This window comes from Equus asinus, chromosome 13 (assembly GCF_041296235.1).
Source record: "Equus asinus isolate D_3611 breed Donkey chromosome 13, EquAss-T2T_v2, whole genome shotgun sequence".
Classification (NCBI taxonomy): domain Eukaryota; kingdom Metazoa; phylum Chordata; class Mammalia; order Perissodactyla; family Equidae; genus Equus; species Equus asinus.
The window spans coordinates 18,410,366-18,436,302 of NC_091802.1; the positions used below are offsets into that span (position 1 = coordinate 18,410,366).

General features: G+C 38.6%; 1 protein-coding gene across 2 annotated transcripts in view; it reads left to right on the top strand.

The window, feature by feature from the left end:
- Window positions 1–25,937, top strand: part of BLMH (bleomycin hydrolase) — a 44,666-nt gene that overhangs the window by 9,789 nt on the left and 8,940 nt on the right. The window contains exons 7-12 of one of the 2 annotated variants that reach the window (XM_014827023.3): window positions 14,020–14,175; window positions 15,047–15,205; window positions 15,316–15,383; window positions 16,455–16,572; window positions 19,226–19,295; window positions 24,695–24,733. In XM_014827023.3, the coding sequence (XP_014682509.2) occupies window positions 14,020–14,175; window positions 15,047–15,205; window positions 15,316–15,383; window positions 16,455–16,572; window positions 19,226–19,295; window positions 24,695–24,733 (610 nt within the window). The remainder of the gene's footprint in view (window positions 1–14,019; window positions 14,176–15,046; window positions 15,206–15,315; window positions 15,384–16,454; window positions 16,573–19,225; window positions 19,296–24,694; window positions 24,734–25,937) is intronic. The other variant, XM_014827024.3, reaches the window with a different exon arrangement.

Consider the following 25,937-nt stretch of genomic DNA (forward strand, 5'->3'; position numbering starts at 1 on the left):
TTAGGATTATTAATGTATTCCTTACCAAAACTCTCTCTGTTAACGATAAAACATAAAACAAAGACCAGAAATAGTATTTGTGAATGCCATGAAAAAAGGCAGGATGCTATTAGGATTTACTTGGGAAATTCTAGAGCAGTGGCTCTTAGGTCTTACAAACAGTATATAGGCCTAGGCTTGCTCTGAAACTACAAAATCAGTTTCCTTGAGAATGGAGCCTAGTTATCTGTATTTTTTATTTTTAAGACTTCTTTGAATTAAAAAAAAAAAGTTTTTAACATCAAAAACATAAAAAGGTATCCAGTAAAAGTCTTTTTCCTACACTGTTCTCCATCTGTTGAGTTCCCGTGCATTCCCAAATTACTTTTTTTAGTTTGTTATTAGTATTAGCTGTTAGTTATCCTGTCAGAGATTTTTTTTATAATCCAATACAAATATATATTGTTTTTCCCCTCCTTTTTTTGCACAGATGTTAGCATATTCAGATTGTTCTGCATTTTTTATTTTTATTTTTTACTTAATATGTCTTGGAAATCTTTCCATATTGATACACAAAGAATTTCTGCATTTAAGAAAATATTTGCATATTATTCCATTGTCTGGATTACCATAATTAATTTAGCTGGTCCCTATTAATGGATAATCTGGTTGTTTTCAAACTTTTTTTAAAAAAAATACTGCAATAAATAATCTTGTATATACATTATTTTGCATATGTGCATGTATACCTGTAAGTTGCATTTCTACAAGTAGAATTTTTGAGTGAGAGAGAATATACATTTGTAATTTTGATATATAATGCCAGTTTGCCCTCTTGGGGGATTATACCAGTTTACTCTCATCAGCAACATCTATAGAACCTGTTTCCCCTTAGTTTTATCAAGGCAGAGTGTTTATCAAATAATCGGATTCTTACCAATCTGATAGGTAAACGATCTGACATCTAAACTATCTCCTTGTAGTTTTAATTTATATTTTTCTTACTTTGAGTGGGGCTGAGCATTGTTTCTGTAAACTGTCTATTCATATCTTTTACTCATTTTTCTTCTTGGTCTTTTATCAATTTCTGGGCACTCCTTACGTGTTAGAGAAATTAGCCCTTTGTTGATGGTTACCAGAGGGGAGGGGGGAGGAAGGAGGGTGAAAGGGGTGATTAGGCTCATGTGTGGTGATGGATTATAAGTAGTCTTTGGATGGTGAACATGATGTAATCTAGACAGAATTCGAAATATATTATGATGTACATCTGAAAGTTATATAATGTTATAATCCAATGTTACTGCTATAAAAATTTAAATTTAAATTAAAAAAAGAAATTAGCCCTTTGTGATATGAGTTTCAATTTTTTTCTTAGTTTATCTAAGCTTTTTTTTTTGCTATGCAGAATTTTTTACTTTTATATAGTCAAATTTGAAATCTTACAGTTTTTAATTAGAAAGGCTTTTTCTAATTATAAAAGTATTCTCCCATTTTTCTTCCAATGCTTATAGCGTTTTGATTTTTATATTTGAATCTCTGATCCATTTAGATTTATCCTAGCATAAGGTATGAGGAGTGGATCTAACTTTTTTCCCCAGAAAGCTACCCAGTTGACCCCCATCTTTCCTGAATATTCCGTCCTCTCCCTACTCCTTAATTTAAGATGCCATTTTTATCATTTCTGAGGCCTCTGGACTTTCAATTCTGTTCCTTTCTTCTGTTTATTCATCTGCCAGTCACTCTGTGTTTTAATTACCGAGGCTTTTTGTAGTGTTTTAATATTTGTAGGGCTAGTCCTATCACATTGTTCTCTTATTGTTTTGCTGGCTGATTTTGTTTTGGCATCTGTCTAGTTAGGGCATTTGTATTTTAAAAGCATCTCAGGTGATTCTGGTTAAGCTCCCCTGCTGCTAAGAAATAACATTTCCTAATATGGTCTTCTCTTTGGATTTTGGAAGAGAAAAGAGCATTGTTCTTTTGCTAGCCTTGGAGGACATCTCTGACACTGGATAAGGGACTAACCTTTCCCCTGAGGTTGTTAAAGGAAATAGATTATATTCACATACTGCATTTCCCTTTTTACTAAATAGGTATAATCAGAAAAACCAATAAGTATTTATATCAGATTCTCTTAAAATTTTCAAGTAATACTAATTAAACACATTATTTAAACTCAGGCATTCTCTTTTAAGTCTCCTGGAGCTAGAATTTGACTGCATTCCTTCAGAAGTGAAAATTTTACATCTCCAAAGCAATCTAAAGTCTCGGTTAAATGGACATAAATTCTCTATCATGTTTGCTTACAATCCTAAATAAATTTTACATCATTATCTGTCATGAAAACCAAGAATCATGAAGCCCTTTATTTCTTAATTTTGTGAACCATTTAAATAGTCTTTAAGGAGTCTCAAGTCATATTTCTCTTTTTTAACCCATTGAAGATCAGACTTGTTTTTGGAAAAAACAGTTATATTTCTCCTATCATAAGTTGGTGGCTATTGTAAAAAGAATGACAAAAGTCCGGAAACATGTTTTTTTCTGAAAGAAGATGAAAAAATTTAAGTCCTCTTAACTCTTGACTTAAAAGAATGTTCAAAATTGCATGCTAAGTCAGACTTGGATCCATCCAGCCCAAGTTTCTATTTCTGATGGTGGCACCCAGAAGGCATACTGTGTGAAGCATTCTGGACCTCCACAGCATTCAATCAGATACTTCTCAGTGCCTGTTATATGGGAGGAATTGCAGATGCTACATATCAAGTAACTAACATCTAGTAGGGCAATAAAATAAGTAATACAAAGTGAGGTAAATGTTCTTAAGAGATACGTAAGCATATTATCTCACTTCAAAGAGGGAGTTGCTGCATCTTATTTGGGGAATCAAGAAAGCCTTTCTAGAGAAAGTTGCATTTGAGATATGCTTTGAATGAAATGAGAATGGAGTGGAAAACAGTCTAGACATGCTCGAGGTGGGTTTGGGAATCAGTGAATAGGCTAGTTTATTAGAGTCTTAGGGAGGAGCTGGAATCGTGTTCCTCAAAAAGTGGTTTGAGGGGCCGGCCCCGTGGCCGAGTGGTTAAGTTCGTGCGCTCCGCTTTGGTGGCCCAGGGTTTCGCCAGTTTGAATCCTGGGTGCGGACATGGCACTGCTCATCAGGCCATGCTGAGGTGGCATCCCAAATGCCACAACTAGAAGGACCCACAATTAAAAATATACAACTATGTACCAGGGGACTTTGGGAGAAAAAAGGAAAATAAAATCTTTGGGAAAAAAAAGGTGGTTTGAAGTCCGTCTGCATTAGAATCATCAGATGCTTGTTAAAAATGTAGATTCCTGAGTCCCCACTTCAGATATACTGAATCTGAATCTCTGGGGATGGTCCCTATAATCTGCATTAAATTAGTGATCCTGAGGCACATAAAAGTTTGAAGCTAAGAGAATAATGTGGAAAGTTAGAAGTAGACATATATAATAAGAGCTTTGAATCCTAGATTGAGAGTTTGACCTAATTCAGTAGGAAATGAGAAGTCAGGAGGATTTTTGAGTACCAGAGTAATGTGAAGTAAAGCTGTACTTTAAGAGATTAATTTAGTTAAATAGGTTAAACTGGAAGGAGGAGAGATAGGAAGACCAGTTATGAAGCTGTAGCAGTCTAGGAGGTACTAATTTGGCCTAAACAAGGGTGGTGACAATAGAAATGGAAAGGAGTGGAGAAATACGAGAGATCTTAAGAGGAAAAATCTTTAGGACTTGGCAACTTATCTATAAAGGAGGATTCATCATTAAAAATAACTTTAGGGTTTTAAGCCTGGTAACTTTGGATAATGCTGCTGTGGTTCATGCAATTAAGTCAGTAAGGGCAGCTCTTTTCAGAGGCCACTGTGAAGAGGAGAAACGTTGGCTTTAAAATGCCTAGTCCCAAGTCACTGTCCAATTGGAGTTGGGTTTCAAGCATACAGAAACAGTCTTGGAGCACAGCAAAGAGAATGATCTAGAAGAGTGGTAGTGATGATAGTACAGCTGGCTGAAGCATTGGGAATGATTGAAATCCCTGAGGAAAAATAGACGGATAGAACAGGTCTGAGCAAAGAATTCTGGAAAATATCTATTTCTATAAAAGCAAGTGCCAGACCTATTTTGTGATGTAGGCTCTAGTCATCAGTGTCAGAGGCTGCAGACAGGTCAACAGGTCCAAGAATATGAAGATGGAGAAAAAGCTGCTGGATTTTCCAAATAAGGTTTTGTGGAATAATGTCAAGTAGAATGGAGTGGGGAAGGAGCTAGATGGAGAAGAGTCAGACCATGACAAGAAAAGGAAGCCAGTTTCAAGAAGCTGGGCAATGAAGAGAAGAATTGATGCCCATTAATTCCACAACTATTTATGGAGTACCTTCTAAATATTAAGCATGTCCTAATCACTGAAGAAAGAAGACAGACATGGACCCTGGTCTCATGGACTTTATGTACTAGTGGAGAGAAACAGTCCCAGTTGAATACACAAGAAACTATCTGCTGTGATATGTGCTCTGAAGAACTACAGTAATTGATTGGTGGTTGATAGGGTCATCAGAAAAGGCCTTGCTGAGGTGAAATCTGAGCTGAGACATGAGTAACGAGAAGAATCCAGCTACGTAAAGATCTGGACACAGACATACCAGGCAGAGGGGACAGTCAGTGCAGAAGCCCTCAGATGGGAGAAAGCATGGTGTTTTTGAGGAACAGAAAGAAGTCAGTGTGACTTGAGCTTGGAAAGAAGGTGAGACTGGCTGGAATAGATCTTGTAGAGGAAGAGAGAACTCGCTTATATAGGACCTATAAGCCTTGCTAAGGAGTTTGCGTTTTATTCTAAGTGAGGTAACCACTGGGGGGTTTAAGTTGAGGAGTGACCTGGTTTAATTTTTGTTTACAAAAAATTCCCTCTGGGTGTTTTGGAGTGGATTGTGAAACAGCAAGAGAGGAAGCAGGGAGACCAGTTAGGAGGCTATTGTGGTTGTGTAGAAGAGAGACTGTAGTGGTTTAGACCAGGTGGGTGAGAGTGAGGATAGAGAGGAGTGAATAAATTTGGCGGTATATTTCCGAAGTGAAGTTGTCAGGACTTGCTGATGTAGGGGACAAGGAAAAGGAAGGAATCAGATGATGTCGTGGTGTCTTGAAGCAGGGGCTTGCAGATGTGAGAGAATGCCTTCTCGAGGTTAGAGCAGTATGTGAGAACTAGTGTGTGGAAAGGGATAGCAGATGCGAATGAGAGAAATAATTGAGAAGCAAGGTTTTGGAGGAGGGAAAGAATAGATGTCTGAAGTAGTGCTTTCAAACTTTAAAGTGCATCTGAATCCCTTGGGGGTCTTGTTAAAATGCAGATTGATTCAGTATGTCCAGGGTGGCGCTGGAGAGTCTGATTTCTAACTATTTCTTTGCTTCAGCCACCACTCTAAAGGTAGTCTCAATGTCATCATTTGACTGTTATCATCTCTCTGAGCAGTTTTAACATCACAGAAGGGTACATACCCTATGAGTATATCTTTTTTATGTCTTTCCCTGCCTGAAAATGTGTTTAATGGCTCCAGAAAGGATCCCCTTCCCTGCCTGCTTTTGCAGGCACAAGTGGTTTGTTTTTTTAAAACAGATCCTTGCCTTTCTTTCATTCCCCACCAGAAAGCAGTAGAGAGCTGTCTTCTCTTCCCTCCCCTTTCTCTACTTTCAGCAGTCACCAAGGTCCTTACTCCCTCCCTCTTGTAACTAGCTCATTTACCCTCAGCGCTGAACTTTCTTCAGAGTTCACCTATCTTCTGTGGCCACTTTTGTGTTCTTCCAGCCATTCTACTCTGTGATCAACAGGTCATTCTACCTTTGAGCCTAATTTCTCCGTCAGTAAAACTAAAAAGTTGGGGTAGATGATTTCTTAAGGGCACTGTAACTTTGCATTTTTATAAAAGTAGAAGTAACTAATATTTCTACTCTGCTTTAGACTGTATACCCTCTCAACAACCCGGTATTGTAAATACAAATAAAGATTCTAAGATTATGTCACTCCTGCACTGAAATCTTTTAGCCTTACCAATTTTCCTCCCTTTTGAACTACCTTCCTATTCTAACCTTCCTAATTACTGTGGTTCCCTCCATTCTGTCTTCCTGTATAGCTCACTTGAAACTCTCACCCTTCTAAGTATTCATGGCTGACTCTCAACTGTTGCATCCTGCCTTCCTCTTCTCACTTGATGTCTGTCTCCCAGTTTAGCCATGAGTATGGGAATTGACTCATTCCCACATCATTTGTCTTTAAATTGGGATTGTTACATTCTTTCTCCGTGTTCCATGTCTCATGCTTTCTGTGTCCTCTTTTCTTTTTTCCATTCCAGTTCTTGATTCTATTATTCACCACGTTAGACTTCAGCAAATCATTTAAAATGGATAGATCTCTCTGATTGGGGAAAATATTTTGAGACCAATTAAAATGGGCCTTTTTTTAATAAATAAGACTTTGGAGGCAGGACCCTTTATAATTTACACTCTCCTTACTTATAGACAATGATATAGACAAATACAAAATGGATATAAACTGGAAATAGGATTTAGATCTTACTGACACCAACTGCAGCTTTTCTGATGGGTTATAGGTTGGTAGAGAGGGACTACACATATCCACATTGTAAGGTTAGTATAAATTTCCAGTTTAATTAGCCAAGGGTGTAAAATCTTAGACGTCAGAAGGCCCTAGGGGGCAGGTGCAGGTACAGCATAACTCAGCAGAGCTTCCTTGACCCCCCTAAATGCAGGGAAGGATCTCAGTGGATCTAAAAATCAGACTCAAATTTTGGCATACTACTACCCTTTTACCCTTGGGGCTTGTATCACAATTTTAGGACAACTTTCTCTAATAATCTATATTTAAGGGAATAGTTACAAACGTTGGATTTTCCTGTTTTGTTTTTAACTAAATTCAGAATCATGAGGGCCACATCATAATTGGGTTGAGGAGTCAGAGAAAAGCAGAATCAGTTGCCAGGTGTCACTGAGCCATATATCTCTCTGCCTTTACCTTTCCAGCATTTTGGAAAGCTCATATTCCCTGAGTCTACTCTCTTGGCTCTGTTTTAATACCTTTCTATCAGATTGGTTTGGTTTAAAATCACAATTACATGTCATGTATGCAGTAAACGTTTCTTTAACACGTATACCTGGCACTGTTCTAGGCATTGGGGATTCAGCAGTGAACAAAACAGACAAGAGACCCTGCCTTCATGTGATTTACTTTCTAGTAGAGAGAAGTGAATAAAATATACGGGAAGTATAATGTGCCAGAAGATGGAAAGTGCTATGGAGAAAAATAAAGCAAGAGAGAAAGATAGGAAGTGCTGGGATGGGGAGTGGGCAATTTCAATTGAAGTCACAAATATATTTCCCTAAATAGACTAATTGTGGTTTTTCAATATGTAATTATATTCTGAGGAATATGGTTGTAGTCTTACTTCATTCAATTCTATGTAATGACTTTTGTTCAATGTCTAGTATCTTTTTTTTCTCCTGAATGCCAGGTGCATTTTGTGTGAAGCAGGCGACACTCCCAAGTTGCCCACCAGAGAGCAGACTTGGCTATCCAAAGCTCACTGCCTCTTGTGTACCTTTGAGAGCAGGGATGTTATTTCAGAGCAGCAGTCTCTTACCGAGAAAATAGAGCATCAGGGACCCTGGAGATTATACTTTGGAGAATTTTTTTTTTTTTTTTAAAGATTTTTTTTTTCCTTTTTCTCCCCAAAGCCCCCCGGTACATAGTTGTATATTTTTAGTTGTGAGTCCTTCTAGTTGTGGCATGTGGGATGCAGCGTGGCCTGATGAGCAGTGCCTTGTCTGCGCCCAGGATTTGAACTGACAAAACCCTGGGCTGCCAAAGCGGTGCGTGCGAACTCAACCACTCGGCCATGGGGCCGGCCCTGGAGAATTTTTTTTTAATCAGAGCTCATTTAACTATTGTTAGTTGGCTTGGAGCCAAATTTTCCCTCCAAAGTGTTCCAAACTGACTTGAATGTGAATGGCTTTGAATAATTTATAGGCATGGTAAACAAATAATATAAAACAAAGCAACATGTTTCCAATTACAGTTTTACTAAAATCCATGAGGGAAAGATGTCACCCTTATCCTCGTTCATTCTTTATATGTATCTTTGATAAATATTCAGATTTGTAAAACATAGGCAGTAGGGCATAAGTATTTGTCTTGTAAAAGGATTCACCGTAGAATTCATTCAGATAGCAAAAATGCAGATTTCCTTTAATGCATTTTTGGGGAAGAGGGAATGATTTAATGCTTTTTACTTTAGATAGAGAGTCAGATGCACAATAGGGTACGATGTAAATTATATTGTAAAACATTCATATTTATGTTTAGAATGTGTTTAAACGTAAACAGGTTCACTTATTTGTCTTAATCTTCATTGGTCTTGGCCCTGGCCTCCCCCTTCTTTTGGCCAGAGCCTGGCTGAGTTGGATAGATCACCTCCGGATGACTGAGAGTTGACCAGAATGATTCCACAGATATATGATCATACACATGTAACGATTACTAGTGGAAAGCACATAGCATTTAAGTCTGTTAAACCTTCCTTATCCAAACGTGTTCTAACTATAAGCTTTCACTGTCATTGTCAGTTTGTCAATGTCACTAACATTGTATCGTTACCAGTGGCAGTGTCCTCTTCATGATGACAGGTTCCTAAAGTTGCCATTTGTGGCCTTGGTGCTCAGCAAATCAAAATGACTCTCTGGTCCCTGTGAATCCCAAACATAGCTCATTAATCCATGGCTAGAGTAGCTCAATTACAGTTGCTAATATGATGCCCTGCATCTTCATTCTGTGCTAGAAACCAACGTGAGAATGATACAACATTAAAAGAGAGTTGGTTTGAGGACCGGCTGTTCAGGCTCATAAAACACTTGGTAAGTCCTAGTAAAGGAAGATTCTGTCTTAGAAAACAGAATATAACAAAATGAAAGGCAGACATAACCTCTTTTGGTAGTTAATCTGCTTCTGTTAATATGACAGGCTCTGTCTTCCATAATAATATGTGGACTAAGAGTCTCTTTATCCCTAATCATAGGCCTAATGTCATAGGCAGACCTATTCCCAGTTTTCTAGCTTTGGTTCAGAGAATAAGTTTGGACACTGGTGTCAGGTTCCAGTCTTTTCCAAGGCATTTGAGGCCTAGAACACATTGGAGATGATGAAGAGAAATAAATACACAACAGTTTCAGTGTTCAGTGATGACATATGGGTGCAGACTGACAATTGTGGGATTTTGAGTGTGTGTTCCTTGATGGATGAGGCAGCCAAAAGGGACTAGGGTGTCTAATGAATTTCCCTAAAAGTCAATCTGGAGAATTTCTGGCTACTCAAGTAAAGCTAAGGAGTACCAAAGACTAAGCTTCTTAAATAGTCTTTCAGGATGAAAATGGTGGGGATAGGGTGTTAAGAAGGCAGGCATAGATCTTTTATCTGGTGATTCTCTCAGAGCAGAGGTGGGAGCAGACAATTCTGAAGGAAGAGGAAGGTAAGGTGAGGGAGGAGGGTAAAGTGAGGAAGAGGATGGGTTCTGTCAGGTTAAGGACAACACAGTTCTCCAGAGTGGGGGTCCAAGGAGAGGAGGGGAAGAAGAGGTGTGTTTCTTATAGGTTCCAGCTTTGTTTTGCTTGCGAAGCCTTCCCTTTTGCCTACTTTTATAGAGTACCTTTGGGATTCGGCTCAGTTCATCCACTGAGATATCTATCATCTTCCCTGGTTAAAACCAAAGGGATAGAAAAAACCAATAGAATTAGTAGGACATTATTTTAAAAATAAAATAGCTCTGCTGCTTCCAAGAATGACTCCGCAACATGGGTAGGACTGGCTACCCTAATCCTATCTGTATTTGGTACACCTCTTCTTGAAATTTAGAAAGCAAAGTTAGGGGATGATGCCATTCCAGTACAGAATTTGCCAGTGTGTAAGTTTCTAATCTATGAAGTGAGAAAATAATTTTTTTGGGGGGGGGGGAGCCATTGTTCTTCCCTTCACTAGAGGAAAAAGAGAGAGAATTGTCCTTAATTATGAAAGGAATTGATAGGTGATGATTTGCTATAATCAGCTTGTGGCAGGTGTGAACCCATCCATGGTCTATCAGTCAGAAATGGACTAGAGCTGGTGTGTTTTACTTAACTACCAAGTTCTGGGTATTGGACTCTTGGAAAACATTGCCTATGCATATGAGTAAGGTCTTGACCATCAGAATGTTTTTAAAGAGAGTAGAAGCCAAATTTGATTTCCTAAATTCAAATTCCACACCAGTCACAGGAGAAAAACTTTTAAGAGAACTGTTTTTAATGTGTTTCTTGTAGGGCTTGTTGGGATATGTCTAAGACCTAGTTCCTGTCCCTAGTAGATTAAGTCTAGCCGAGGAGACATTAGGGAAACATAAATGGCACTATGGAATCAAATGTTAATTTATTATTTTTTTGTGAGAAAGATTGGTCCTGAGCTAACATCTGTGCCCATCTTCCTTTATTTTGTGTGTGGGATGCCACCACAGCATGGCCTGATGAGTGGTGTGTGGGTCCACACCTGGGATCAAAACTGGTACACTCCAGGCCGCCAAAGTGGAGTACACAAACTTAACCACTATACCACCAAGCCAGCCCCTCAGATGTTAAATTTTTGTGCCAGCTGTGTTCATAGAAGGGCACTAGTTAGTGTGAGCTGGAATAATTAATTAGTGAAAACTTTCTGGAGGAGGGGCATCCTGCACTGAACTTTAACGCGTGGGAGTACGATTGGGATCTCAGGAACCGAGGAGATGGCAGAGCTATGAAGGTGGCAGTGAGCTGAGTGCATTGAACGGACTGTAAGGAAAGACACAGGCAAGCCTGACTGGAGTGCAGGGTCTATGATGGGAAATAAGGTTGGGTGATGTTTCAGAGAACCTTTAAAATCTGACCATGCTCATCAGGGAAATGCAAATTAAAACCACATTGAGGGCCCAGCCCGGTGGCACAGCGGTTAAGTGCACACGTTCTGCTTGGGCGGCCCGGGGTTCGCCAGTTTGGATCCCAGGTGCAGGCATGGCACCTCTTGGCAAGCCATGCTGTGGTAGGTGTCCCACATATAAAGTAGAGGAAGATGGGCACGGATGTTAGCTCAGGGCCAGTCTTCCTCAGCAAAAAGGGGAGGACTGGCAGCAGATGATAGCTCAGGGCTAATCTTCCTCAAAAAACAACCCACATTGAGATACCATTACATATCCAGTAACATGGCAAAAATTAAAAATATAATGTTAAGTATTGGCAAGAATGCAGAACAACCGGAATTTCTTACTTTGCAGGTGAGTATACGTAAATTCTTTCAACCCCCTTGAGAACTGTTTAGATAAAAATGTTCTTAGCAGCTTTGTTCATAATAACCTCAAACTGGAAACAACTCATGTGTCCATCAATAGGAGAACAGATAAATTGTAATATATTTACAGAGTGGAATACAGCACAGCATTAAAGAACAAATTACTCATACCCACAGCACCATGACTGAATCTCACAGACATTATATCAGCAAAGTAAGCCAGACATGAAAGAGAATATACTGTATTATTCCATTTACGTGAAGTTAAAGAACAGGCAAAACTAATCAATGATTATGTAAGTCAAAATGCCGCTTACCTTGGAGGAGGTGTTGGTTATTGACTGCAAAGGGGCCATGGAACTGCTGGAGCCCTGGAAATGTTGTCCATATTGTTCTGAGTGGTAGTTGCATGGGTGTGTATGTGTGTAAAAAATTGAATTGAGCTGTATACTTAAGATTAGTGCACTTTACATACTTAATGTACGTTATGCCTAAGAAAAATAAATGAAGTCCTAGAGTTTGGATTGGTTGTGGGAGGTAATAGGGAAGCGTATTGAATTTTGAAGAGGGAAGTGACTTGAAGAAAGTGGTACTTCTAAAATTATTCATCCTGTAGTGATGTGGAGAATGGAACAGTGTTCAGATCAGCTGTTATGTCTAGGTCAGCTATAGTGCTAGATGCTATAGAAGACACAAAATATCCATGACCTGGTCCTTAGCCTTAAGAAATTTATGATCTTTTGGAGGAGACAAGTTATATGAAACCCAGAAAGTTACGGTGAATGATAAATGCTTAATTCGTAGTGTTGTGGTAACAGCCGTGAAGTCAGTTCTGCATTCAAATCCTAACTCTGCCGTTTATTGGCTTTGTGACTTCAGTCAAGCTATTTATTTCCCTGAATGTTGATTTCCTTATCTGTAAAATGAGGATAAAATCTACCACTTTTGTTGAGAGGATTAAGAGAGACGGTGTTCAGAGCTTATAGTGCAGCACAGAAGACATTCAGCAAATGTTCCCTTCTTTGAACCCTGTGTCCATGGAGCAAAAAAAAGTTTGGTTTTTTTTGTGACAGTGTGTAACCTCGGTTCAGATCGTGGTTCTGCCACTTACTGGCTGTGTGACCTTAAGTAGGTTATTTGATTTCTTTGAGTCTTGATCTCTCTTGAGAAAAAAAAAAAGTAGGGGAAATTTTACCTGGAGAGAGTTTATGAAAATTAAGTGAAGATATATAGTAGCAGATATATATAGCAGATATATAGTATCTAGCACAAAATAGTCACACTTAATATAGAATCCATTTCTCTTGACTGTAATGGTGTATACAAATGTGTGGTACAAATAATGCAGGTAATAAGTGATGAAATTGGATCAAGGTGGTGACTGGGGGGTAAGAGAAAGAAGAGGCAGATCATTGTGTACTGTTTTTTAAAAGATATAGTAAATTTGGTATAGAAGAGGAAGTACTTTATATACTCTGATCTTATACAAGGTATGTCTCTGTACTTCTATTTTTTTTTTTATTGAGTTATTGATGGGTTACAATCTTGTGAAATTTCAGTTGTACATTAATGTTTGTCAGTCATGTTGTAGGTGCACCACTTCACCCTTTGTGCCCACCCCCCACCCCACCTTTCCCCTGGTATCCACTAAACTGTTCTTGGTCCATAGTTTTAAATTCCTCATATGAGTGGAGTCATACACAGATTATCTTTCTCTCACTGGCTTATTTCACTTAACATAATTCTCTCAAGGTCCATCCATGTTATTGCAAATGGAATGATTTTGTTCTGTTTTGCAGCTGAGTAGTATTCCATTGTATATATGTACCACATCTTCTTTATCCATTTGTCTGTTGATGGGCACTTAGGTTGCTTCCACGTCTTGGCTATTGTAAACAGTGCTGCAATAAACATTGGGGTGCACAGGACTTTTGGGATTGCTGACTTCAGGCTCTTTGGATAAATACCCAGTAGTGGGATGGCTGGATCGTATGGTAGTTCTATTTTTAGTTTTTTGAGGAATCTCCATTCTGTACTTCTATTTTTGTCTTTCTATAAGATGAAAATAATATAAAGTATATCCTTGGATTGTAATGATGCTAACTTGAAGGTGTTGTGATATCAGTAGAAAATATTGTGTTCTCACAACCCCAAAAATGGTACTTTATGACTAAAAGTTATTCTTGTTCTAATAATACTTTCAACAGGCATTGTCATCCAAGCTCCAAATGAAAATCTAATGACTTTTCTATGAGTGGAGACCCCTGGCACAATCAAAGCAAAATCTAGAAGCATAAAGGGAAGGAAATCCATCTATGAAATACACGTTATTATTTGTTGATTGAAGTGTAATCAGCAGAGCAGCACCCAGGTCTTGTTGTGTGTCAGTGGTGAGCAGTGTCTTGCTAAGGAAGTTTAATTTACAGGGCAAATACCAGGCACTAAATATTAACCTTTCAGAATTATATTGTTAAGAGTGTTTGTTTAAGAACTCACAAATTGACTGATTACAGATCCTGGACACTAGCCTTCCAATTTTTGGAGCAATATTAGATTTCCTGTGAAATTTCTAGCTTGAATTTAGCCACTGATTTCTTATGTTTCCCAAGCTTGAGGAAAATGAAGAGGTAAAAAATAACACTTCTCCCTAGCCATCACTCATCTGTCCTTCTTTCTTCCAGATATTCCGAGTGGTGTGCATCTGTTTGGGTAATCCACCAGAGACATTTACCTGGGAGTATCGAGACAAAGATAAAAATTATCAGAAGATTGGTCCCATAACACCCTTGGAGTTTTACAGGAAACACGTCAAGCCACTCTTCAATATGGAAGATAAGGTTGGAGACTGGCACAGGCAGCCACTGGCTGTTTACTTTCAGATGCCTATGGACTACAGGGAAGGGTATAAGATTCCTGGGTTAACATGCATGAACATCAAACTAGATGCTAAACAAACTTTTTTCCTCCTTCCTCTGAAATATTTTATGCACTGACTGAAGTTCGCCATATCAAGATCCCCAGTGCTCCTCTTTAGAGACTTGTCTAACTGTAGGCCAGCAGCTTAATTCCCACATGCTTCCCTGGTTTGGACCCAGAATCACTTTCAGGTGCAAAGACAATAAAAGTTTTTTATTGTCGTTGAGTGTTTCTTACCACGGGTTCAGAGCACCCCTGTACTATGGACCCCTCTGGGGATTTTCTTGTGGAAGGGAGCAGTGTCCTATCCTAGTTTTTCCTGCTCTCTTCAGGTCTCCTCCACTTGCCTAGCAGGATGACCAGATACCCCTCCATTATTGACATCTGGATCCTCTCATAAGCAAATGGCTTTGTTCTATAATTGGAATTCCAACTTCGTTGTGGTATTACAGGGTGTTGAGCCTGTCTTGTAACTTGAGAGCAAGGGTCTTGTACTTGCCTCACTCGGCGCATAGAGTTCTTCAGAATTAGTTTTGGGACAATTCTTGCCAGTAGGAAAAACAGATAGATGCAGCTCCCAAATGTGTCCCTTGCACTAATTAGGTACAAGGTCTGCTCTTACATGACTTTACCATGTTTTGTTTCTTTGTTATTTAACAGTGTGTTTGTGATTCTTATTCTTATGGGCAGAGGTGATGAGCTTGATGCAAACATGAATTTAGAGGAGAGGTGTGTGTCTTGCTTGACATTCCTGGTTTTATGTTCTAATCAACATGTTCTTGATCTCAATAGATTTGTTTAGTGAATGACCCTCGGCCCCAGCACAAGTACAACAAACTTTATACAGTGGACTACTTAAGCAATATGGTTGGAGGGAGAAAAACTCTATATAATAACCAGCCCATTGACTTCTTGAAAAAGATGGTTGCTGCCTCCATCAAAGATGGAGAGGTTTGTATTGTTTCTGCTTCGTTGGGGTTAAAACCTCTTCTTCCACTTTGGTATAATAGGAAGATAGGATTTATGTTGACTTTTTTTCTTGTTCTGTCCTGTATTTCTAGGCTGTGTGGTTTGGCTGTGATGTTGGAAAACACTTCTCTGGCAAGCTGGGCCTCAGTGACATGAATGTGTGAGTGTAAGAAATTTAAAATAGAAAGTCATTTGTGGGTTGTAGCTGTTGGAGTGTACTCTTGGTACAAAATGACCCAGCTTAGGTTTACCCAAAGATTAAGGTTTGCTTGAGGGTGGGTTTCTTTCTTTCCAACTTGTAGAGTTTGAGGACTCATAGCAGAAACTCCACAGACTTATATGCTCTAACCTGGGAACTCAAGGTTATACTTCATAATTGAGTTGAAATTGTTGAGTGTTCCTAGAAAGCCATCCTATATGAGAAAGACACTTTTAAAAAGTAATTGATTACTGTGTAAATCTGCTCAGCACATTTGGAAATGTAATGAAAAGTTTTCCAGACCTTTTGTTTGCTGTTTGATCCTTCTTAACTACTTCTCTTAATTTGATGCCTCTTGTCTTTATGACAACTTGGGCTAATTTGCATACACACTTTAAAGCCTTCCTCCTGGTTGTTGATGACAGTGAAGGTTCATTTGTGAACTAAATCATATACAGAATTCCTTGACTATTAAAATATGCCACTTTAGGGTTATTTATAAGTAATTGTTACTTGTAGGAAGTGAGTAAATATCTTGACAGTTAACAATAAGAGAAAAGAAATCTGCTAAAAGAGAATTCATGAATTTTTTTTTAACTTTGGAAATATTTTCCAATATTTTTGACATCACTTATTTAAATTTCATAGTCAGCAATGGTCTAAATGAATTCAGAAACTGGGTGGTTCTACCAGCTCAAAAGAGACCATTTTTGAAAGAAGTTACTTCAGAACCTTTTTTTAAGGTTTTCTTGCCAAAATGACAGTGCAAAATCATCTTGTCAGCTTTTTGATTTGGAGAATTTATATTTAATCACTTAGTATTTTCCTTAGTACTCTTGTGACACATAGAGAGTGGAATCCCATTGAGAAACTAAATTCTACATGTACCATATTCTCTGGAGAGCTATAAGCCCAAATTTATTTGGAGCTATCAGGCCCCTTCAGTTTCTTTTGTGTTCCTTTTATAACCAGAAGCCAGTTTTCCCCCCATGATTGTATTCTTTTTATTCTGTACTATCATTCTTCTTACAGCTATGACCACGAGTTAGTGTTTGGTGTCTCCTTGAAGAACATGAATAAAGCTGAGAGGTTGACTTTTGGTGAGTCACTTATGACCCACGCCATGACCTTCACTGCTGTCTCAGAGAAGGTACGATCCTCAGCATGCCTGCTGCAGTGTTTGCACAGGTGGACCTACATTCTCCTACAGACTCCTTATCCGGCAATCTTCATTCATAGTGTGTATGATTTCTGTTAAACGTAGCTTCCAAGCAAGACCTTGTGCCCACGTCACTTGGGGTTTGGCTGCCTACTCAGAGGGAATAAAAATAGGAACTTTTCATGAGGACCAGAATTTGAGTCAGCAGGGAGTAAAGAAGTAACTGCTTTTCTATCACTTTGGAAGTTCTTGTTGTGAAGAGAGGTCAGCAAGGGAACTTGGGAGAAGATAACTTCTGTTTAATGAGGAATTAAAATGTTCTCTGAAAGTGTTCATATCTTGATGACTTATGTTCAGACTTACCTTCCTTTCATTTGTCATTCAGATTGTTCTACAGTAAAATGTCAGTAACAGTAATTTGTGGACTCCATGCCCATTACGGGATTTATGCAGAGTTTCAGGAAATTGGGTGTAAAGTATTTTGAATTTCCTGTGAAATACTCTGAATGGTAATATCACTATTTCTAGGACACAGTGTTGGAAACAACTGAAATTTTATCTTTCACAAATAAGCCTCCCCATTTCTAGGCTGTAGAATGGATATTTTATTCCTGTGCTCAGGGATCATAATGAAGAAAAGACTTCAAACTACTTTAATTCTTTACCACCCCAAGCAAAAATGTTCTTTTTCTTGCCGGTCTAATTACTGGAAAGAAAGTCACAGAATGACCACCTTGACATTAGAAGCAAAACATTAGAAGGAACTGTTCACAAAATACTATAAATAATAAAGTAAAATAGTAAAGTAAATAAAATACTACTAAAATACCTAGGATAAAATACTAAGTTGTTCATAGTCATGTGTTTGGGCCTACTATAATGTAAAATTCAGTAGATTTATAACTAAAACTCCTTAAAGTTAAGCTTTTAAACTATTTAGAAGATTATTACAAACCACAAACCTTATAATTTCCAAGAGAGGTTTGGCTTTTTATCTTTTTCTGTCTCTGTTATAGAGTATTCCTCTTCTTCAGAACTAAAAATCATACATATTCCAGGTCATTTTCTCTGGAACTTCCATTGTCTGGTTGGCATGGTTTATTAACGTGCCATTTTTTCCTGAAGGAAATGGAGCTACCTTCCATACTAGTAGCGTAAAGCAGAATTTATATTATGATAACTGGAATTGTATAGTGAGATTTTTCTCTTCCTTCCACTTTAAGTTTTTAACCACTAAAACTAGTTTGCACTGCTTTTGAATGATTATGTAGAGATAAATGCTAGCAGCTATATTCTGGGATATTCTTTTTCGTTGCTGGTTTCTTGGAGTCCCTATGACAGAGGTCCAGGTATTATTCTAGGTTTGTAGACAACACAGAGAGCAGCCTGATCCAGGTCATGCAAGAATTCATTGGCAAAGGGAAAGAAGGGGAAACATTTTCTTACTTATAGTAATAAATGACCTTGGGTGATATAGATTCTGAGAGTGATATTTAAAAGGAAAGTAAAGATGGACTAAAATGAGGGGAGTAAAAAACCAAAACAGACATTTAATAGGCTAGCCCCAGAATGTATAGTTCAGTGATATGGTTTTGAAGGTACCTGGGGCTAAGAGTAAGGAGTAGTACAGACGAGGGTGTTTGAAACTTATGAGTTTGATTGATGGCTATTTCTGAGACTGAAAATTACTGAGATCCAAGAAGACTGCCAAGAGTAAAGTCAAATCCCCTGTAGATGACTCTCATGCAGTTAATGCCAGTGGGAGTTGACAGATGAAATCATTAGGAGATAATTCAGGGGCCAGCCTCTTCTTATGCTACAAAGATCTGAGTTGTTTTGACATCAGCAAATGCCTGGGTAAACATGGAAGAGAAAAGTCTTTTCCCAAATGGAGCGTTCGTATTGTCCCTCTCTGTGTCACTGTAGTAAAGACTAAATGAAGCTTATCATGATGAATTGCATTTCCCTTTAAGAAGATGAAAATTGAGCATATTTTATTAAGGAAGATGGAAGAGGGAGAACAGTAGAATTGCTCGGGTTTTGTTTTATGAAAATAGTCTTTCTGCTTTTGCTTTGCCTTTCAGTCTCTATTAAATTCAACATTTGTGTAACTGAATCAGTGAAAGAACACGTTTGCAGAGTATCATTACTTGGTTCTCCTAAGTAGAAAATTAGGCAGTATGATGAGAATGTGTTTGTTTTTGTCTTTGGGCTGTGACCAGGTCTTAGAATTATTTCTAAAATAAATACAGTGGGATGCCTTTGCAAAGAACATTGATTGATTAAAAACCAGAGACCCTGGTTTCAGTCGTGTTCACTGCTTTTAGTAATTTGATGTTTCATTTTTCTTAGCCAAGAAGCATTTTAATATGCTTATTTTTTGTATATAATATAATGTAAAGGAGAAAATAGTATTTACTGCTTTGCTAGGTTTATTGCATTTTTACCCCAGGAGATTCAGACTCCAGTTCTATTCGAGTATTTCATTAGTTATAGAAGAACATGTGTGGTCCTGATCATGCATATCACGTTTGTATGCAGAAGACTGTTTCTTCTGAATGGCTAAAGAAGAGCTAAAATTCTGTGACACCTCAGCAGGAGGGATCTCGTTGCAGACTGTACACTGTTGTCCACTCTTTTGCAGGATGATCAGGATGGTGCATTTGTGAAATGGAGAGTGGAGAATTCATGGGGTGAAGACCATGGCCACAAAGGTGAGCTTAATCTCGTAGTACTAAGGGTGACAGGGTCTCTGCTTCCTAAGAATTATGGGTAGAAAGCTGCAGTAGTTGGGGCATTTTTAGTGGTGGTCCTATCAACTAGACTGTTCTAGAGAAAAATGTGAGAATCTGGTTTGCCCCCAGAATCCCAGTGACCTGCATGGTATGCCTGAACTGCCAAGTTGCCTCTAAGCCCAATATGTGCTGGCATTCGTTCCAAACCAGGCTGGCCCTACTAGACCTCTTTGTGCCTGAACTACTTGGCCAGTGAGAAGTTTGAGTGCCATTTGCTAGGATGTTTGCTATGTAGCATTTAGCGCATTTTCATTTACTGCACTGGGCAGAAGCCTTCTGAGGGACAAAGGGATTGGCAAAACTTGAGGCATTTATTGGAGACTCCTTAGAAGTTGTGAAGTTTAAAGAGGAAAAGAATGCTTTGGTTACTGTTTAGAACTGTTTTATTCTGACAAATCAAAACCCAGGCAGCAGTCATAAGTAAATTAGGCTAAAAAAAACAGGTAATATATGAGTTGTAGAAAAATAAAAAATAGAGATAAGCAAAAAGAGGACAATAAAAATCTCTAATAATCCTACCACCCCAGAGATCTCAATTGATTAACACTTTAGGGTATATTCCTGCAAATTTTTGAGGCCGTATTTTTAAAGACTGTTTTTCATAGTGGATTAAAAAGCCTTTTAAGGAGGTTTTATTCTTTAATTTTTAAGGTTTCAAACCAAAAGCAGCAACTGCCATAGAGTGTTATGCACATAAGCCTGTATTTGCGTGTGTGCTGTGTCATTTTGTAATAGCTCTGTTCTGGAGTCCACACTCCTTACCCTTAGCCAGTGGATTCTGGCTGAGAAAAGAACATTAACCACAGCTCACTAGACTACTTAAGAGACGGGGAGGGCCAGCCCAGTGGTGCAGTGGTTAAGTTCATGCACTCTGCTTTAGCGGCCCAGGGTTCGCTGGTTTGGATCCTGGCCACAGATCTACGCACCACTTATCAAGCCATGCTGTGGCAGGCGTCACACATATAAAGTAGAGGAAGATGGGCACGGATGTTAGCTCAGGGCCAGTCTTCCTCAAAAAAAAAGAGAAAAGAAAAAGAAACCAAGGGGCTGGCTCTGTGGCCGAGTGGTAAAGTTCGCACGCTCCGCTGCGGTGGCCCACGGTTCGGATCCTGGGCGCGGACATGGCACCGCTCGTCAGGCCATGTTGAGGCAGCGTCCCACATCCCACAACTAGAATGACCTGCAACTAAGATATACAACTATGTACGGGGTGGGTTTGGGAAGATAAAGCAGAAAAAAAAAAAAAAGAAAACAGAAAGACTAGGAGGAAGTAGGTAGGGAAGCTATGGGATACCCGGATACTTGGACTCAAACTTAAGCATACATCTCACCCAAGCAGAAATAAGCCAGAAATTTTCTTAAAAAGAAAATAGAGATCTCAGCAACTCTTTGCCTGTTGCATCTCTCATTTAATCTTTTGTTCTAAGTCTTTTAATCCCTCATAAAATGATCATTGGTGGATTTTGGCCAACTATCCCTGGGATCCTGTGGTGAAACTCAGCAGCTCAGGGTTTATATATAAACAAATAAAAACACTGTTAGTTCATTTCTGTTCATTGTCAGGTAGTTACATGTCCCCCTTCTGTGAATTCTATTATTGTTCTGTGATTATGGGGTGCTTGTTAAATTAACTATTATGAATTAAAATGCAACATATTTTTTAATTAGTTATTTCTTATAAGATGAATTTCATTTTAAGACAAATACATGTTGGGATCAGGTAGAGAGGGGCATAAACCTTAAAGGTAGCAGAAAGATTAAAAATAACTCTCAGTTCAATTATATCTGTAAATTGGTGAAATGGATGCAAGGCAATAGCTTGTCTTGAATTGGAAGGATTTGATATTAGTAACATTGTAAAACATAAGATATTGCTTCAGATGAACATCTGTAGCTTCTGATTCATTTTTGACCTAATTTGATCCCTGTAATTGGGTTTGTTATCATAAAGGTGAATGTCTAGGAAAAGAACTGGAGTTTTGGTTTGTTTGGACAAGCCTGGATCCACTGGCTTGCTTCAGTGATATTTTCTATCTGTAACAGTCGTTGAGTTTGTAGATAGTAGTGATATCCATTTAAGAGAGTATGTACACTTGTTAGGCAAATGCTGTGTGTTTTGTGTAGTATGAATTATTGTCTTTATCACTTTGAGCCTAAATATATACTCTTAAAGAGGATTCTCGGCCACTTTGCTATTTTTTTCCCGTTCAGCTGTACCTCTTTACTCCTACTCAGTAAAAGTTTTCCTTCTGCTGACTTACTCATTGCGTTACTGTGTTGAGAGAGCTGGGGGTCTTGATCCCTGTGATCTGCCTGTAATCGTTCCAAGTGAAATCAGCTATCTAGTTAAGATTAAACTGACTTTTTTTGTTGTTCTCAAATAACTAAAATGCCTGAGATTATACAGAGCAAAGCATTTCAGTGGAGAGCCAACAGATAAGAAATTGAACTGAGTGGGGGTGGAAAATAGTTCATTCATAGCCAAAATAAATTATTCTCATGTATTTCTTGGTAATGTTCTTTCTGACTTAACAGGAAGGAAGGAAAAGAAAACATGATCTAATTTAGTTGGCACACTTGGTCTGACCTTAGGAGAGTGTGTATGTTATTATGCTGGTGATGTGTGTTTACCCCAGCAGGGCCCTTCTGTCTGTCATCCTGATGGGCATTGGCTGGCACCTCTGAGGCAGAGCTTCTGTTTGTGCTCTCTTGGGAGATGTGACAGCCTTAAACAGCATTGCTGGGATTTTGTTTCTGTAGATAACATTGTTAACAGTTTGTTAGTATTCTCTTTGGGATTTCTTCCTGTTAAATTTGATGGTTTCTGAAAAAGCACTGTTGATAATACAAGTTGGAGGTAAACGGAACCCAGATACCTGGGCAGGCTGCCCTTGCACTCTGCCCAGTCCTGGCTTTGGTCTTGCCCATTGGTCATGTTCATGGCCTTTCCTGCACAGAAATTGCTAAATAAATCAAATAACCTGACCATTTCCCCAAATGGGCAAAGGTTCCTTCTGACTATAGGAGACATAAAAGGGGAAATTAATTCTTGTCTTCCTGGACTCGTTGAGTTACTTCATGTTGATGAATTCTAGTAGTCAGCTGGACTGAAAATTGGATGCATATCTAACATGTTGTACAACCAACATGGCTTTCTTTTCTCCTCAGCTTCTTGGAATACTTGACTGTGCATTTTTGCCTTGTTTGTGGGTCATATCAGAAATGGATTTCACAGTTGGATGGGGGAACAGACCTTGGGACTTGTTAAATTGTCTTTCATTTTGAAATGTTGATAGGCTTGTTACGGTAAATAGTTTGTACACTATTTAAGAATTTAAAATAGGGGAGATAACCATTGGTGCTTCTCGCTCTTAGTCAGAAATTCATCTGAGAAACTATCTTTACGTGATTAAGAAATTATCTAAAGTGATCTAAAGAGACAGAGCCAGAATTATAACCTAGACCGGCTGACAGTAGAGCCTGTTTTCTTAACCACTAAACTTTGCTTCCTCTCAGCTTCTCTCTTCTAGTAGCATCTAGTCCACTCATGGAAATAACAGATCAATTTCGATCTTTGGTGATCAGAAGCTAGTTGCTGAGGGGACACAAAACTGTAAAAAGGATCTGGAGGCATCTTGTAAGTGTCCGATGTCAGGAGACAGGGCTCGTACGGCACCGTAATGGCTGGGAGTCCGGATGAGGAGGGAGGGATGAGGCATTCTGTGAGGGTTTGTGTCCAAAGTTAGCATACTGTGAGTTGGGCAAGTAAAAACTGTATGTAACCTCCCAAAATTTACCAGAATTATTTTGTTCATGCTGCTTTATAACATGTTTTTCTGGTTTTTTCTTAACTTTTTTATCATGAACAATTTTGAACATGTATAAAGTGGACTGAATAGAATTAAGGAATCCCCACGTGCCCATCTCCCATCGTCACTGGTTGTCCGAATTCTACCATGCGTGTAACAAAGTGTTTTTGACAGTCGGTAAATTAAATTCTTGGACGCTCTCCCTAATGAACCAGTCTTATTAGGAAACTTTACTTCTTTATGATCGGTTCACTTAGTCATGGGATGGTATTCCAGTTCTGAAGTCTGCTACAGCAGAGCTGTGAATGTGGAATTGTCATAGCACAGTTCTTAATGCTTGTTTAGTCTAGTTTTTTAATATGCTAAGTAATATAACTTTTAAGTGAGGGTAGGAGGAATATTTTCAAATTCTGTTATGGTCATTGAAGGAAAATCTTTATTTTTAAAAAATTCTCTCTTTCTTGATTTTCATTTTGAACCAAGATTAGTTTTTCATTTTTCAGTTTGCTTTTGTGCCTTTAAGATACATGAACGTGTGAAATTGTTTTTAACCTACGTTCTTCATCTTTTCTTACAAATGAACCTCTTTGTTCCTGAATTCATTTTAGTAAAATTTCCAGACTTCCTCCTGAAAGGGAGTCTCTTGATGATTTCAGTTGAAGAGTCTTTGGCATCTTAGAGATTAATCTGGAAAGAAACTTACGTGGCTGATTCAGATTATATGTGGACTTTTGTTTCCTTAAATCCATCAGTATGGCCTTTAATTGCCTCACCAGTCAGCCTACCCCGTGTGGTTTTGGAGACAGGGTGTCCAAAGCTAGGCACAAAATTCAGCGTATTCCTCATAGAACGTTGTATATATTGTTGAACCAGGAGAGACAGTTAGATGCTGTGGAGTAATTTAACTCCTTATGGTTTTGCGTTTCCCTTAGCAGTAACATGGGTAATTACTGTTGCCTTATGAGGTCCTATAGTTTTACAGCCCTCAGATGAAATAGTGTATGAAAGTGTTGTTCAAACTGTTTCCTGTTTTATAACTCTAAAGAGTTTAGTGACTATTCCATATTTCTGTCAGAGGTACTCAGGACGTAGAGTTCATAGCATCTTGCTTCCTAAGAATTTAATTTGCTCATGTATTTGTGTTTATTTTTCCTCATGGCATCAAGATAGAGTAACTGAGGATGTGAATGCCAGTGATTATACCTCTGTTTTATGTGGAAAAAATGAAAATGTATTGAAAGGTTTCAGCTTATTTGAGTTGCACAGTGTCAGAGATGGAGCTGGAATTCAGATTTCTTAATTTTACTCAGGTCACTTCCCTAAAAATATGATTATAATAGTCCCCCTTATCTGTGGTTTTGCTTTCCATGGTCTCAGTTGTCTGGTCGAACTGTGGTCCAAAAATATTAAATGAAAAATTGCAGAAATAAACAATTTGTAAGTTTTAAATTGCGTGCTGTTCTGAGTAGCATTATGAAATCATTCACCTCACTTCATCTCATCACATAGGCATTGTATCATCATCACATCCTCACAGGAAGAAGAAAGGTGAGTACAGTACAATGAGATGTTTTGAGAGAGAGAGACCACATTCACATGACTTTTATTACAGTATATTGTTATAATTGTTATTGTTAATCTCTTAACTGTGCTTAATTTATAAATTAAACTTTATCATGGGTAGGTATGTGTAGGAAAGCATGGTACACACAGAGCTCAGTACTCTCTGCAGTTTAAGGCGTCCACTAAGGGTCTTGGACTGAATCACTCATGGATAAGGGGGGACTAAGTGATGAAAGATAACTGATTATTTGCAGATCTGTTAGAGATTCAGTTTTCGATTTCTAGCACAGATAATATAAATTATGGACAGTATTGAGCTGAACTTGCTCTGGAATAAGAGAAAATTATATGAACTAGAAGCAGAGGCTTCTCATTTCCTGAAAAGGGCCAAGATACAAATTTGTCATGTCACCTCATGTTTTTCATGTCTCTCTAGGCTTAGGAAAAGTGCTGCTACCATCAAATCTGGGTATCTGAGTTCCTTTAGAGGGACTTCTCATCCTTCATCTTTGTTAACCAAAGAGTCTGCATGACTCGAGCTAAAAAATAGTGCATGTGAGTGGAACAGAGGAAGCATGAGCTCTCAGATGGACTGCTGCTTCCTTATCAAAGTGTGTGACTAGGAGAGGGTTCCTGTTTGTGAGAGAGGAACAAACTATGGGACAGAGGCTCCTCCTAACCTGCAACCAGGCATCAGTTTCAGGGAGAAATCCTCTCACATTTAATAGAGATTTTTGTGTGTGTATTTGCTTTCTCTGTAGAGAGGATCTATTATTTTCACCAGGTTATCTCCAAGGTGTGTTTGCATTTGTTTGAGAAAGATAGAGGTTAAGCATAGAGCCTGGAGCCCAGGTCCACGTCCTAGCACTTCCGCCAGTCGGCCGCGTAGCCTTGGTCGTGGTACTTAACTCACTTAAGCCTTGGTTCTCTTCATCTATAAAGGTGGGATAATAATCACATCTACCTCGTGGGGTTGTTGTGAGAACTGTGCCAAGCATGTAAGAAGTGCTCAAAAATCTTAGCTATCATTGTTACTGTTGTTATCTGTGGACGAATGTAGGCAGGAGAACAAGAATGTAAGTCCCTTAATCTGGCCCTTCTAGAGGACGGCTGTCTACCTTGTCCATGGTTCTAGCTTCAGGTTTCTAAGAATTCAGGACCCTAGGGTGACCATTGAGCTACATCCCCA